This window comes from Coregonus clupeaformis, chromosome 29, assembly GCF_020615455.1.
Source record: "Coregonus clupeaformis isolate EN_2021a chromosome 29, ASM2061545v1, whole genome shotgun sequence".
In the NCBI taxonomy this organism is placed as follows: domain Eukaryota; kingdom Metazoa; phylum Chordata; class Actinopteri; order Salmoniformes; family Salmonidae; genus Coregonus; species Coregonus clupeaformis.
The window spans coordinates 42,873,487-42,889,041 of record NC_059220.1 but is presented as its reverse complement, the minus strand read 5'-3'; the positions used below and the strand labels follow the sequence as shown (position 1 = coordinate 42,889,041).

Here is a 15,555-nt window from a genome sequence, read left to right as displayed (position 1 = left end):
TAACCGCAAACCAAATGGGATGGCGTATCGCTCCAGAATGCTGTGGTAGCCATGCTGGTTAAGTGTGCCTTGAATTCTAAATAAATCACCGACATTGTCACCAGCAAAGCACCCCACACCATCACACCTCCTTCTCCATGCTTCACGGTGGGAACTACACATGCAGAGATCATCTGTTCACCCACACCGCGTCTCACAAAGACACAGCGGTTGGAACCAAAAATCTCAAATTTGGACTCCAGACTAAAGGACATATTTACACCGGTCTAATGTCCATTGCTCGTGTTTCTTGGCCCAAGCAAGTCTCTTCTTCTTATTGCTGTCCTTTAGTAGTGGTTTCTTTGCAGTAATTCGACCATGGCCTGATTCACACAGTCCCCTCTGAACAGTTGATGTTGAGATATCTGTTACTTGAACTCTGTGAAGCATTTATTTGGTAACTCTAATAAACGTATCCTCTGCAGCAGAGGTAACTCTGGGTCTTCCATTCCTGTGGCGATCCTCTTGAGAGCCAGTTTCATCATAGCGCTTGATGGTTTTTGCGACTGCACTTGAAGGACTGTATACCCCCCCCCAACCTTGTCACAACACAACTGATTGGCTCAAAAGCATTAAGGAGGAAAGAAATTCCACATTTAACTTTTAAGAAAGCACACCTGTTAATTGAAATGCATTCCAGGTGACTACCTCATGAAACTGGTTGAGAGTATGCGAAGTGTGCAAAGCTGTCATCAAGGCAAAGGGTGGCTATTTGAAGATACTCAAATATAAAATATATTTTGATTTGTTTAACGTTTTTTGGGTTACTACATGATTGCATATGTGTTATTTCATAGTTTTGATGTCTTCACTATTTTTCTACAATGTAAAAAAATTTAAAATACAGAAAAACCCTTGAATGAGTAGTTGTGTCCAAACTTTTGACTGATTGTGTATATTGTCTTATATATTTTCCTTTTATGTTCCCCTAACCCTACCACCCCTCCCCTAATTGGAGTAAACTAATGAACAACAACACTTAGGCTTCTACTTCCAGCTTATACATACTATGTATATTTTATGGTCACAATGTATTTTACAATAGTTATTTTTATTTGTTTTTAATCCCATCCTTTAGCTACCCTCAACCCCTCCCATCCATCTCTGAAGACCATCCATTTTTTATTTCTATTTGCCATATAGTTCTGAAATGTTCTTTTCTCATTGTTTCTACAGATTGAAAATAAATATTTTTGCTAAAAGTATTATTAAATTATTGATCAATTGACAGACTTTAAGTCACCCAGCAGTGCTATTTGCAGAGTTAGCTCCAGGTAAATGTTGCAATACTTCAGCCATTCCTGAACCTGTGACCAAAAACAAGCTACATATGGACAGTACCAAAACAAATGATCTAATGGTTCTCTCTTCGCAGCAAATTCTGTAGAGCTGGGATGGTTGTATCCCCCATATACAGTGCATGCGGAAAGTATTCAGACCCCTTCTCTTTTCCACCATTTGTTACGTTACAGCCTTATTCTAAAATTGATTTTTTTAAATCCCTCATCAATCTATACACAATACCCCACAATGACAGTGAAAACAGGTTTAGACATTTTTGCCAGAAAAAAAAGATACCTTATTTACAAAAGTATTCAGACCATTTGCTATGAGACTCGAAATTGAGCTCAGGTGCATCCTGTTCCCATTGATCATCCTTGATATGTTTCTACAACTTGAGTGGAGTCCACCTGTGGTAAATTCAATTGATTGGACATGATTTGGAAAGGCACACACCTGTCTATATAAGGTCCCACAGTTGACAGCGCATGTCAGAGCAAAAACCAAGCCATGAGGTCAAAGGAATTGTCCGTAGAGCTCCTAGACAGGATTGTGTCGAGGCACAGATCTGGGGAAGGGTAGCAAAACATTTCTGCAGCATTGAAGGTCCCCAAGAACACAGTGGCCTCATCATTCATAAATGGAAAGAGTATGGAACCACCAAGACTCTTCCCAGAGCTGGCCGCCCGGCCAAACTGAGCAATCGGGGTAGAAGGGCCTTGGTCAGGGAGGTGACCAAGAACCCGATGGTCACTCTGACAGAGCTCCAGAGTTCCTCTGTGGAGATGGGAGAACCTTCCAGAAGGACAACCATTTCTGCAGCACTCCACCAATCAGGCCTTTATGGTAGAGTGGCCAGACGGAAGCCACTCCTCAGTAAAAGGCACATGACAGCCCTCTTGGAGTTTGCCAAAATACACCTAAAGGACTCTCGGACCATGATGAACCCAAGATTGAACTCTTTGGCCTGAATGCCAATCGTCACGTCTGGAGGAAACCTGGCACCATCCTTACGGTGAAGCATGGTGGTGGCAGCATCATGCTGTGGGGATGTTTTTGAGTGGCAGGGACTGGGAGACTAGTCAGGATTGAGGGAAAGATGAAAAGAGCAAAGTACAGAGAGCTGCTTGATGAAAACCTGCTCCAGAGCGCTCAGGACCTCAGACTGGGGCGAAGGTTCACATTCCAACAGGACAACGACCCTAAGCACACAGCCAAGACAACGCAGGAGTGGCCTCGGGACAAGTCACTGTATGTCCTTGAGTGGCCCATCCAGAGCCCGGACTTGAACCCCATCGAACATCTCTGGAGAGACCTGAAAATAGCTGTGCAGCGATGCTCCCCATCCAACCTGACAGAGCTTGAGAGAATCTGCAGAGAAGAATGGGAGAAACTCCCCAAATACAGGTGTGCCAAGCTTGTAGCGTCATACCCAATGGTGCTTCAATACTGAGTAAGGGCTCTGAATACTTTTGTAAATGTGATATTTCAGTTTATTTGTTTTATTTGTTTTTGCAAACATTTCTAAAAACCTGTTTTTGCTTTGTCATTATGGGGTATTGTGTGTAGATTGATGACGGGGGAAAAACAATTTAATCCATTTTAGAATAAGTCTGTAATGCAACAAAATGTGGAAGAAGTCAAGGGGTCTGAATACTTTCCGAATGCACTGTATATAACATTCTGTTTGTTGCAAGAATTTTGTATAATAATTTAAATTGAAAAATTCTACGTTTTTAGAATCCGCCGTCGTTTTGTGTATCAGCTTGTAACGGTTTTGACTTCAGGTTGTTTTTTGTTAGTGGTGCCATGTAATAGACATAAGTAGATCCGATACTGCTTGATCCTGCGACACAGCTACAGTACACACTTCTAAATACAACAAAACAAACTGGGTATGAACGAGCTTCCAAGCTGAGGGTTGAACACTTCCTCTCTCATGCCACTTTCACAAGCCCCTTTTGCGCAGCTGGTCCTGGCTATTTCATAGGGAATTAAAGGGGAAGTGCCCCAGTGGCCTAATGGATAAGACACTGGCCTCTTAAGACAGGGATTATAGGTTCGAGTACCAACTGGGGTGACACTTTTTATGTAACGGTTTTAACTTGAGGTCGTTTTTTGTTAGGGGTGTCAGGTAGGTTGTGCCTACCAGAGAAAATATTGATTTCCCCTTTTTGTTTATGAGGGAATGAGTCCCGTCCGGTCTGTCAAGTCTACACCAATACAAAGGACTCGTGTAAATACACTTTTCATAAACCCTTATAACATTGGAAATCACTTCAAAACAACTTATTTAGCATTGGTTGGATTACCAAAAGAAATGATCAAACACATACAGTGGGGGAAAAAGTATTTAGTCAGCCACCAATTGTGCAAGTTCTCCCACTTAAAAAGATGAGCGAGGCCTGTAATTTTCATCATAGGTACACGTCAACTATGACAGACAAATTGAGAAAAAAACAAACAGAAAATCACATTGTAGGATTTTTAATGAATTTATTTGCAAATCATGGTGGAAAATAAGTATTTGGTCACCTACAAACAAGCAAGATTTCTGGCTCTCACAGACCTGTAACTTCTTCTTTAAGAGGCTCCTCTGTCCTCCACTCGTTACCTGTATTAATGGCACCTGTTTGAACTTGTTATCAGTATAAAAGACACCTGTCCACAACCTCAAACAGTCACACTCCAAACTCCACTATGGCCAAGACCAAAGAGCTGTCAAAGGACACCAGAAACAAAATTGTAGACCTGCACCAGGCTGGGAAGACTGAATCTGCAATAGGTAAGCAGCTTGGTTTGAAGAAATCAACTGTTGGAGCAATTATTAGGAAATGGAAGACATACAAGACCACTGATAATCTCCCTCGATCTGGGGCTCCACGCAAGATCTCACCCCATGGGTTCAAAAGGATCACAAGAACGGTGAGCAAAAATCCCAGAACCAAACGGGGGGACCTAGTGAATGACCTGCAGAGAGCTGGGACCAAAGTAACAAAGCCTACCATCAGTAACACACTACGCCGCCAGGGACTCAAATCCTGCAGTGCCAGACGTGTCCCCCTGCTTAAGCCAGTACATGTCCAGGCCCGTCTGAAGTTTGCTAGAGTGCATTTGGATGATCCAGAAGAGGATTGGGAGAATGTCATATGGTCAGATGAAACCAAAATATAACTTTTTGGTAAAAACTAAACTCGTCGTGTTTGGAGGACAAAGAATGCTGAGTTGCATCCAAAGAACACCATACCTACTGTGAAGCATGGGGGTGGAAACATCATGCTTTGGGGCTGTTTTTCTGCAAAGGGACCAGGACGACTGATCCGTGTAAAGGAAAGAATGAATGGGGCCATGTATCGTGAGATTTTGAGTGAAAACCTCCTTCCATCAGCAAGGGCATTGAAGATGAAACGTGGCTGGGTCTTTCAGCATGACAATGATCCCAAACACACCGCCCGGGCAACGAAGGAGTGGCTTCGTAAGAAGCATTTCAAGGTCCTGGAGTGGCCTAGCCAGTCTCCAGATCTCAACCCCATAGAAAATCTTTGGAGGGAGTTGAAAGTCCGTGTTGCCCAGCGACAGCCCCAAAACATCACTGCTCTAGAGGAGATCTGCATGGAGGAATGGGCCAAAATACCAGCAACAGTGTGTGAAAACCTTGTGAAGACTTACAGAAAACGTTTGACATGTGTCATTGCCAACAAAGGGTATATAACAAAGTATTGAGAAACTTTTGTTATTGACCAAATACTTATTTTCCACCATAATTTGCAAATAAATTCATTAAAAATCCTACAATGTGATTTTCTGGATTTTTTTTCCTCATTTTGTCTGTCATAGTTGACGTGTACCTATGATGAAAATTACAGGCCTCTCTCATCTTTTTAAGTGGGAGAACTTGCACAATTGGTGGCTGACTAAATACTTTTTTTCCCCACTGTAATAATGTCACAACACAATGATCTCTGGTTCCTCAAGAAAAGTCCCGTACCTCTGGCCTAAAAAGTATCCAGCCCAGTAAATGAGTTCAAGTGAACTCAAGTGACCTCAGTCACGCAATTGTCCTTCCATAAAGTGATGAGTAAAACCGGGTTCATTCATACAATCAGATTGCAAGAAACTCCCGTTTCACACACAATAAAGAGTGTCAGAAATCTCAGTAGTCTTCAACTGAACACATAAACCGACAGTATAAATCACCCCAAAACAAATGAAATACCGTATGCAAAAAAGTGGTTGTCAGTCAGACAATCCAATCCGCCAACAGATCTCCAACAGAGAAAGTCCAAGGAGAACAGCGGAGACCAACGTAAATAGGTAGTCCAACAATACACATAAGTAGATCCGATACTGGTTGATCCTGAGACACGGCTACAGTACACACTTTTAAATACAACAAAACAAACTTCCTAGCTGAGGGTTGAACACTTCCTCTCTCACGCCGCTGTCACAGGCTATTTAATAGGGAATTAAAGGGGAAACGCCCCATCGGCAGGAGAAGCACTGAGACGATTCAGACAAATTCAGGGCCATCACAAGCTCATAAACCATGTGCCATGGAATCAGTACATCAAAAATCTCTTCCCAACTATTTTGTAATCTATATGGCACAGCTGTCAATTTTTGGGTCCTTAAATGAAACTGGTATACTTTTTTATTTATCACAATTTTCTTTAACCAATTTTGGTCTTTAAATCAGGGCCGACAGACAAGTTCCTTACTATGCCTCTTCCATTTTTGTAGTAATGCTGCAATTAGTTGGTTGTAATTTTGGGTAGAGCAGACATTTCCATATATTTTTGTTGGCTACATGTGTGAAATAACTCCACCAGCCCTGTTTATGATATAATTTACAATGATACCTTTAAAAAAAAAAAGATTCCAAAAATAATGTTTATTTTTATCAGTTAGTATATTCGAGTTTAACCATAATATTTGTTGTATTATTTGTTCAGTCTTTTCTGGTGGATTAAACTGAAATTGCAACCAACTTTCTATGGCTTGTTTTAAAAATAGTGACGTTTTGGAGATTATTTCATTTTCAAATAACCGAAAGTGAGAGGTTGTAATCTGAATAAAGGGAAAAAGGCCATTCTTGAACAAGGGGTGAGACATTCTTACTAATCTGCTAGAGAACCAGTTCGGATTTCAGTATAACTTTTGTATGACGAAAGCCTTTAGTAAGAGGTCTAATGCTTTAATATTAGGGCTGTCAAATGATAAAAATTTTTAATCAAATTAATCAGAATTTTCAGTGGATTAATCATGATTAATCACTATTTGCAATTACACCTGAATCCTAACCATTTTTTTTCTGAAATGCATACCAAAAGATAAATAACAGGACACAGATACATAATTTTCATATTATGTCTGTTTATTAACACAGCCAAATAATGGTGTTTTAAATCAAGCTGAAACATACTACACACCATAATATTTGTCTTTGGCTGTGGCTCTTGACGGTGGCTTATAGAATGAGTCTTGAGACGCCACTTGCAAAACATCAAGGAAACCTGAGTCTTCTACAATGCTAATGGGTCTACAATCCTTTGCAATCCATTTTGCTATTGTGTTGGTCAAATTATCTGAGGTTGATTTTGTTAATTGCCTGCAAACATTCAGCGTGGTCTGGCGCAAACCACTTGCTGAATCTGACGGCCCAGCAAACGCATGTTTGGCGTTGACATGGTACTTCAAGCTTGAACAGCTCCGGTGAAATTGAAACTCCTTCTTACAAATCTTGCAAATAACCTTGTACTTGTTAACTGTACCATCATCATTCTTTTTATATTTGAATCCGTCAATAGGCCCACTTTGCTCACCTTGCTCCATCTCGCCTCTAGCTCCCAACCACTTTCCTGACCTGAATAATTTGTCACACTGCGCATGCGTGAAATGCGTTAAAAAAATTGACGTAATTAACAGCAAACAACTAATTAACGTCGTTAACGCGCTATTTTTGACAGCCCTATTTAATATTTAATAATTTCTGCCCTCCAAATTCATATTCATTACATAAATAGGCCCCTTTAATTTTGTCTGGCTTGCCGTTCCAAATAAAATTGAATATTTTTTGCTCATATAATTAAAAAAACAATTCGCTAGGTGTAGGCAAGGCCAAATAGGTAAACTTGGATATGACTAAAGAGTTAATCAGGGTGATTTTTCCACAATAATTTTCCTTTCCATGGTAGCAAGATCTCATCTATTTTTGCTCATTTTCTATAAAAATGTATTGTAGTGAGATCATTTCTTTCTTTCGGGATATGAATACCGAGTATGTCCACATCACCGTCAGACCATTTTATTGGTAAACTACACGGGAATGTAAAAGTTGTATTTTTTTGGTGATCCAATACGTAATATAGTACACTCATCATAATGTGGTTGTAATCCAGAGAGGTTAGAAAAAGTATCTAGATCCTGTATGAGGCTGTGGAGACTTAATTATAATCACTCTCTTTCTCTCTCTCACTCTCCCTCTGTCTCTCTCCCACTCCATCTCGCTCTCCTTCTCCCAGTGTCTTCCAAATGTGCCACCAGCGCTTCCAGACTTTCTTCTTCGCCGCTGAGAATGTCAATGACATGAGCAAGTAAGTATGACAGATTTATCAACACACACGCACAGTGTGCATATACACACTGTGCTAATACACACACACTAGGGATGGGCGCGATTAATCGAATATCCAAACGCATGTTAGTATTCAATTACTTGCGAGAGTATTCATTCTTTAGGAAAAACAAGGCAACAGTAAACATGTCGTCCCCCACGAATGATGAAGCCCCCCCCCCCATGCTAACAATTAAATGTTAAATACCGTAGCGAATGCTAGCTAAATGCTAATGAGCACATGCAAACATAAACTATTTGCAGAACATACATCCCAACTCATGAAGTTATAAAAGTAACTAAAAAATGCTACTCACAGTTTGCTGCACGCACAAAACAAATGTTAGACAGCAAGGCTCTTGATCCAGGAGGGGATTCTCTGCTTTACTAAGAGAAGCTTGATTTTGCAAGATGCTAACCACTTAGCTAGCTAGATAACTAGCTACTAATTTAGCAAACCAAATGCACAACTGCAGAGCATTTAGCACATTTTAGACAGTTAACTTAATAGTTCCAGTGAGCTAGCTCCAAAAGTATTGGGACAGTGACACATTTATTTTATTTTTTGGCTCTGTACACCAGCACTGTGGATTTGAAATGATACAATGACTATGAGGTCAAAGTGCAGACTGTCAGCTTTAATTTGAGGGTATTTTAATCCATATCGGGTGTTACAGACGCACAAATATCATACCCCGAAGACATGCTAACTTCTGACCATTTCATTAACAGGGGACTTTAGCATTCTTGAGGGGGGGTATGATATTTGTGTGTCCGTAACGTTCTCACTCATCATTATTCACGATTGAGCATTATCCGTAATCATTCTAGCATCCACATTAATGTAGAAGTGTTTAGAAACATATTCTATTATTATTTACAATAAAGGTGACTCCAATACATTATGTCCCATTCAGTTCTATTGGGCACAAAATAATCTGAAACACAACCAAAACAAACAGCAAATGCATCCAACAAGTTTGTACAGTCACAAGCTTGATGTAATTATTGCGTGCTATGAATATAGGACCAAATGCTAAACTTTTTACTACTTTAATACACATATAAGTGAATTTGTCCCAATACTTTTGGTCTCCTAAAATGGGGGGACTATGTACAAAAAGTGCTTTAATTTCTAAACGGTTCACACAATATGGATGAAAATACTCTCAAATTAAAAATTAAAGCTGACGGTCTGCACTTTAACCTCGTAGTCATTGTATCATTTCAAATCCAAAGTGCTGGAGTACAGAGTAAAAACAAAACAAAAAATGTCACTGTCCCAATACTTTTGGAGCTCACTGTATAAGATATCTAGCTGGCAAACATTTAGTTGTCAATTCCATACTATAGGTAGATCACCTGGTGCGTACTGCACAACAGTGAGTGACTCAAGGCTCCGGTCTATTGTCATTGTGTGCTTGTAAACAAACATGTGACTGGGGACTACCGGTAAGCTTTATAATAAAAAGTAATGTGACCGGTGAAATGCTTTACCTCCTAATGTATTGTACAGGTATTTACTTAAAAAGTAGCTACAAATATTCACATTTATAAAAATAAAAGCTTCAAAGAAATTGTTTCAATGGTATTCATGGTATTGAAAAAGCATGCCGTGGCTACTTCCAAATACCTCGGTAAACAGTACACCTTCCAAGCCTACAACTGAGGATTCCCCATAGAACCGATAATAGAAATGTCCCAGTGATTTGATTTGCATACACTTAATATTCATCTGCATTGCATTGAAATGATGTAGCGTGGCTAAAGAGACATCTTCTGATTCAAGCGTTTTTGAGGCAAAGAATGGGTGATGTTGGTTGGTCAGGCAAGGTTATTTGCTTGAGTATTTAGTTTTATAGGCTACAACCATGGTCAGTGATGGCTCTTTCTTTAGAGAAGGTTAATATATCAGACATGGGTCACATTAGCCTGGTCCCAGATCTGTTTGTGCTGTCTTTCCAACTCCATTCCTGTCATTGTCACGTGGCACAAACAGATCTGGGACCATGAAGATAAAGAGAAAAGCTACCCTATGAGCACAAGAAAGACGTATTTTCAACATCTTGTGCTCACTGGATATGTCACTAGGGCTGTGGAGCCGGTAATTGTCAAGCAAATAACTGCACGGTAATTGACCGTAATTAGCATAAACACGTTTAGCATCTCCTTACTTCCACGCATAGCCTACAAGCCACTGATGCAGACCTTTGGAACATCTACATTTTAAAAAGTTGAATAAATCCATTTACTATAGCCTACACCATCACAGTAAATCCATTATTTTATAGTATGCAGAATACAATTGAACATAGCTTAATAAAATAGAAAGGATATTTTCTCCAAACGATTTCAAAGGAAGTGCGCACATGCGGCTATTCTGTGTTGAGCGGTTAACAAAGAAACTGGTCCTCCTATATGCTTAATTTAGAGTTATTTATGCAACTTTAGTTGTGATAAAAACGTTTAGCTATATGTTTTGATGTTTAATACATTTTAAGGACTCTGATGATTTGAAAAAAGTCGCAGGCTGCACACACTTCATCAGTCTCTCATTCACAATTTGACAAGCACTTGATAATATTCTCACCAGGCATCCCGCTTGTGTGGCCATAATGGCTCCTAAAAAATCCATGCCTTTTGCGGCCAAAGTGGCCGTTTTGCCCTTGGGCTGAATATAATAGGCTAATTATAATTCCCTTCTCCTGGCTGCTGTGCTCCGAAGCACCTCTCACTCACAAGGCTCTCTCAGATGTAGCCAATGCCCTTCACGTGATCGGGTCCTTCTCACAGGCATTTCAGCTAAGAAGTAGGCTACAAGGGAATGAAGACAACTGCGCGCGTCCCTCTTATCGAATTCCGAGGCACGTATTGAAGATGTTAGAACTGTCTACATTTACTTTTCGTCAGCCAACAAGATGAGTAGGCCTAACGAACAGCAATAGCACTAGCCTATGTCAATCTACTATCCCCCATAGTACAAAAGTTGACCTATTCTGTGCGATAAATAAATATTCCAAACATACTCTGCAACAGTTGTAGGATGTTATAGATCACAAATTAATAAAACCACTCGCATCAAAAAAAAAACGTTTAAAACAATGAGGCTGATCGTTTAGCTGAAAATGTTGAATGCGTACACGGCAGTAGGCTATAAGTGCGATTGTTCCAAAATGCAATCAATTAGCGGGAAAACACTGTTCTCGGAAGTGATGGCAAATGCGATTATGCATGTATTGCTTTATTATAAAGGTGCATTTTTATAGTGAAAATGATCTTCCTCAAACTTGAAACTCGCATCCTATGTATGCCAGTTTGGCTCTATACCGGTTATAAAGCGGATTAATGTGCTTAATTTTAAGAAGTTATTTTTCCACTTTAGTTGTGATACAAACCTTATCAAAACATATAGGCCTATGGGCTAGGATACATGAGGTGTCCGACTAAGTCGCAAAAAAAAGGTATGTGCTGTTTCTTGCCTTAAGCTGGGCATCATTCACAAGTGATAGACTAATATTGTCACCCATCAGACTATTCTTAATTTAATGTTGTCTTTACATATACTAAATAATATATGTGTGATATTAGTTTTGATTTAGGATGGACCATTGTCATGCAACTCTGTTTTCTCCCGCAATTGCATAGCCTATAGAAATGTTGCGCAACATGAGCTCAGGGGCACTCATGAAGTGTTTGATTCGATTACATTTGCATTCATGTCAGAGTGATTAGAGGGACAATAGAGTGCTGAGTACCAGGCAGTTAGCAAGTTTGGTAGGCTACCAATGACCATCAGCAGCATCAGAGCTTAGAGAAGCCTAATTACCGTGACTAAACGGTCACGTGGAATTTGACTGCCATCATGACTCATGACCACCGGTGTGGCGGTAATACGGTCACCGTAACAGCCCTATATGTCACATTAGGTTTTATTGAACAAACTGGAACATTATGATGGTGTGGGTTGTTTGATACCACTTCCACTCCCTGCTGTGTGACAGAGTCAACACTAGATTGAATCTCTCCATCCCAGTCACTGAGTCTTGCTCTGAAAAATTATACAGCTGTTATCTCTGTCTGTCTGCCACGGTCTGGTGCTCTCTCTCTCTCTCTTTCTTTCTCTCTCGCACTCCCTCTTTCTCTTTCACTCACACACTCTCTCTCACGCTCTCTCTCTCGCATATACGCACACACAAGAACACACACACACAAGCACATGCTTAAAGCAGAGCCTTTATCTCTCCCGCACAGACCACAAATAGTTTGTTCACAGGCAGGTAAGGTAAAGCGAGGTATGAGTACTGACTACTGAGCATATACGATAGTCTACGCTGCCACCTTCTAGTGGTTTGTCAGGACTACAGAAACAGGCAGAGAATTACATGCTGTTTTTTTGTGCCAGTTTAAAGTAAAGACTTGTGGGCTGATTTTCTTATCTGAAATTGTCCCAGTGGGGTAGTTGGTTGCTTGGAGGAAATTCAAAATGCATAACTGTACATAAATGCAATGTTTTCCCCAATAGCCTGCTTAGCCTCACAGGCATTCATTCAAAATGTGGTATTTTTGGGGAACTCTTCCCTCTAGAATTTTCTCCTCATTTCCTAGGAGTGCTAATAGCTGCTTTATGTCCGTATTTATAAAGCGTCTCAAAGTAGGAGTGCTGATCTATGATCAGATTCCCCATGTCTGTGTAATCATATTCAATATGATCTATAAAGCTCCTCTTTTTATTTTTTTTACAATACAAAACAAAACATCCACATAAAAATGACATACAGACGCACACAAACATCCACAACATCACCCCTGCCCAGACCCACCTGCTCACACCCCCATCTCCAGCACCGCATCACTTTACGCCACTTGGCATCAAACTGCACCATTTTGTTTCTCTCCGTCGTCCACACACACTCAGCATTTAGATAATAAAGCATTTGTCCATCTAGATCAGAACTCCTAATAGCTTTATAAATACAGGCCCTGGAGTGAACACTGTCTCTTCCTCTGCAGGTGGATCAACTGTCTGATTACAGCCATCCAAAAACACAAGAAGTTCCACAAAGGGCCGCCGGACAGCGAAGAGGGTAGGAGAAGCTTTACATGAAATGTTGAGATTTAATTGGATGAAGATATTTTGTCACCATTTTCCATCTTACAGTCGTCCCTGACAGTAGCCAAATCAAAAAATACATTAGAGGCTGGTTTCCCGGCCTACTCCAGGACTAGAAAGTTTAAATGGAGATTCTCTATTGTGCATGATTTTGCTTATCTGTGTCTGGGTAACCATCCAAATGTGTTTTAAAAAGGAGAATAATATATAATAATAATTAAATAAAATAAAATGTTATAAAATGTTATGTCACATGCGCCGAGTACAACAGGTGTAGGTAGACCTTACCATGAAATGCTTACTTACAAGCCCTTAACCAAAACTCAGTTTTCTTAAAACGGCATTGAAGAAAATATTTACTAAATAAACTAAAGTAAAAAAAATAAAAAAATATAAAAGTAACACAATAAAATAACAATAATGAGGCTATATACAGGGGGTACCGGTACCAAGTCAATGTGCGGGGGTACAGGTTAGTCAAGGTAATTTGTACATGTAGGTAGGGGTAAAGTGACTATGCATAGATAATAAACAGCGAGTAGCAGCAGTGTAAAAACAAAGGGGGGGGTCAATGTAAATAGTCTGGTTGGCCATTTGATTAATTGTTCAGCAGTCTTATGGCTTGGGGGTAGAAGCTGTTAAGGAGCATTTTGGACCTAGACTTGGGGCTCCAGTACCGCTTACCGTGCAGTAGCAGAGAGAACAGTCTATGACTTGGGTGACTGGAGTCATTGACAATTTTTTGGGACTTCCTCTGACACTGCCTAGTATATAGGTCCTGGATGGCAGGAAGCTTGGCCCCAGTGATGTACTGGGCTGTACGCACTATCCTCTGTAGTGCCTTGTGGTCGGATGCTGAGCAGTTGCCATACCAGGCGGTGATGCAACCGGTCAGGGTGCTGTCGATGGTGCAGCTGTATAACTTTTTGAGGATCTGGGGACCCATGCCAAATCTTTTCAGTCTCCTGAGGGGGAAAAGGCGTTGTCGTGCCCTCTTCACGACTTTCTTGGTGTGTTTGGACCATGATAGTTTGTTGGTGATGTGGACACCAAGGAACTTCAAACTCTCGACCCGCTCCACTGCAGCCCCGTCAATGTGAATGGGGGCGTGTTCGGCCCACCTTTTCCTTTAGTCCACAATCATCTCTTGCTCACGTTGAGGGAGATGTTGTTGTCCTGGCACCACACTGCCAGGTCTCTGACCTCCTCCCTATAGGCTGTCTCATCGTTGTCAGTGATCTGTTATAATATATACATACCTTATAATATATATATATATATATATATATATATATATACAGTGCATTCGGAAAGTATTCAGACCCCTTGACTTTTTCCACATTTTGTTACGTTACAGACTTATTCTAAAATGGATTAAATAAAAATGTTTCCTCATTAATCTACAAACAATAGCCGATAATGACAAAGCGAAAACAGGTTTTTAGACTTTTTTGCAAATGTATTAAAAATATAAAACCGATACATTATTTACATACAATACCAGTCAAAAGTTTGGACACACCTACTCATTCAAGGGTTTTTCTTAATTTTTACTATTTTTTACATTGTAGAATAATAGTGAAGACATCAAAACTATGAAATAACACATGGAATCATGTAGTAACCAAAAAAGTGTTAAAAAAAATATATATATATATTTGATATTCTTCAAATAGCCACCCTTTGCCTTGATGACAGCTTTGCACACTCTTGGCATTCTCTCAAGCAGCTTCATGAGATGCATTTCAGTTAACAGGTGTGCTTTCTTAAAAGTTAATTTGTGGAATTTCTTTCCTTCTTAATGCGTTTGAGCCAATCAGTTGTGTTGTGACAAGGTAGAGGGGGTATACAGAAGATAGCCCTATTTGATAAAAGACCAAGTCCATATTATGGCAAGAACAGCTCAAATAAGCAAAGAGAAATGACAGTCCATCATATCTTTAAGACGTGAAGGTCAGTCAATACGGAACATTTCAAGAAATTTGTGCAGTCGAAAAACCATCAAGCGCTATGATGAAACTGGCTCTCATGAGGACCACCACAGGAATGGAAGACCCAGAGTTACCTCTGCTGCAGAGGATAAGTTCATTAGAGTTACCAGCCTCAGAAATTGCAGCCTAAATAAATGCTCAAGTCACACACACATCTCAACATCCATTGTTCAGAGGGGACTGTGTGAATCAGGCCTTCATGGTCGAATTGCTGCAAAGAAACCATTACTAAAGGACACCAATAAGAAGAAGAGACCTGCTTGGGCCAAGAAACACAAGCAATGGACATTAGATTGGTGGAAATTTGTCCTTTGGTCTGGAGTCCAAATTGGAGATTTTTGGTTCCAACCCCTGTGTCTTTGTGAGACGCGGTTGTGTGTGAACGGATGATCTCCGCATGTGTAGTTCCCACCGTAAAGCATGGAGAAGGTCGTTTTATGGTGTGGGGGTGCTTTACTGGGGACACTGTCTGTGATTAGACCACTGCGCCACTTGGGAGTACAAGCACACAGCCAAGACAA

General features: G+C 40.3%; 1 protein-coding gene across 3 annotated transcripts in view; it reads left to right on the top strand.

Moving 5' to 3' along the window:
* Positions 1 to 15,555, top strand: part of cnksr1 (connector enhancer of kinase suppressor of Ras 1) — a 102,395-nt gene that overhangs the window by 82,829 nt on the left and 4,011 nt on the right. For all 3 annotated transcript variants that reach the window (XM_041855549.2, XM_041855547.2, XM_041855546.2), the window contains 2 exons: positions 7,842 to 7,913; positions 12,944 to 13,017. In XM_041855549.2, the coding sequence (XP_041711483.1) occupies positions 7,842 to 7,913; positions 12,944 to 13,017 (146 nt within the window). The remainder of the gene's footprint in view (positions 1 to 7,841; positions 7,914 to 12,943; positions 13,018 to 15,555) is intronic.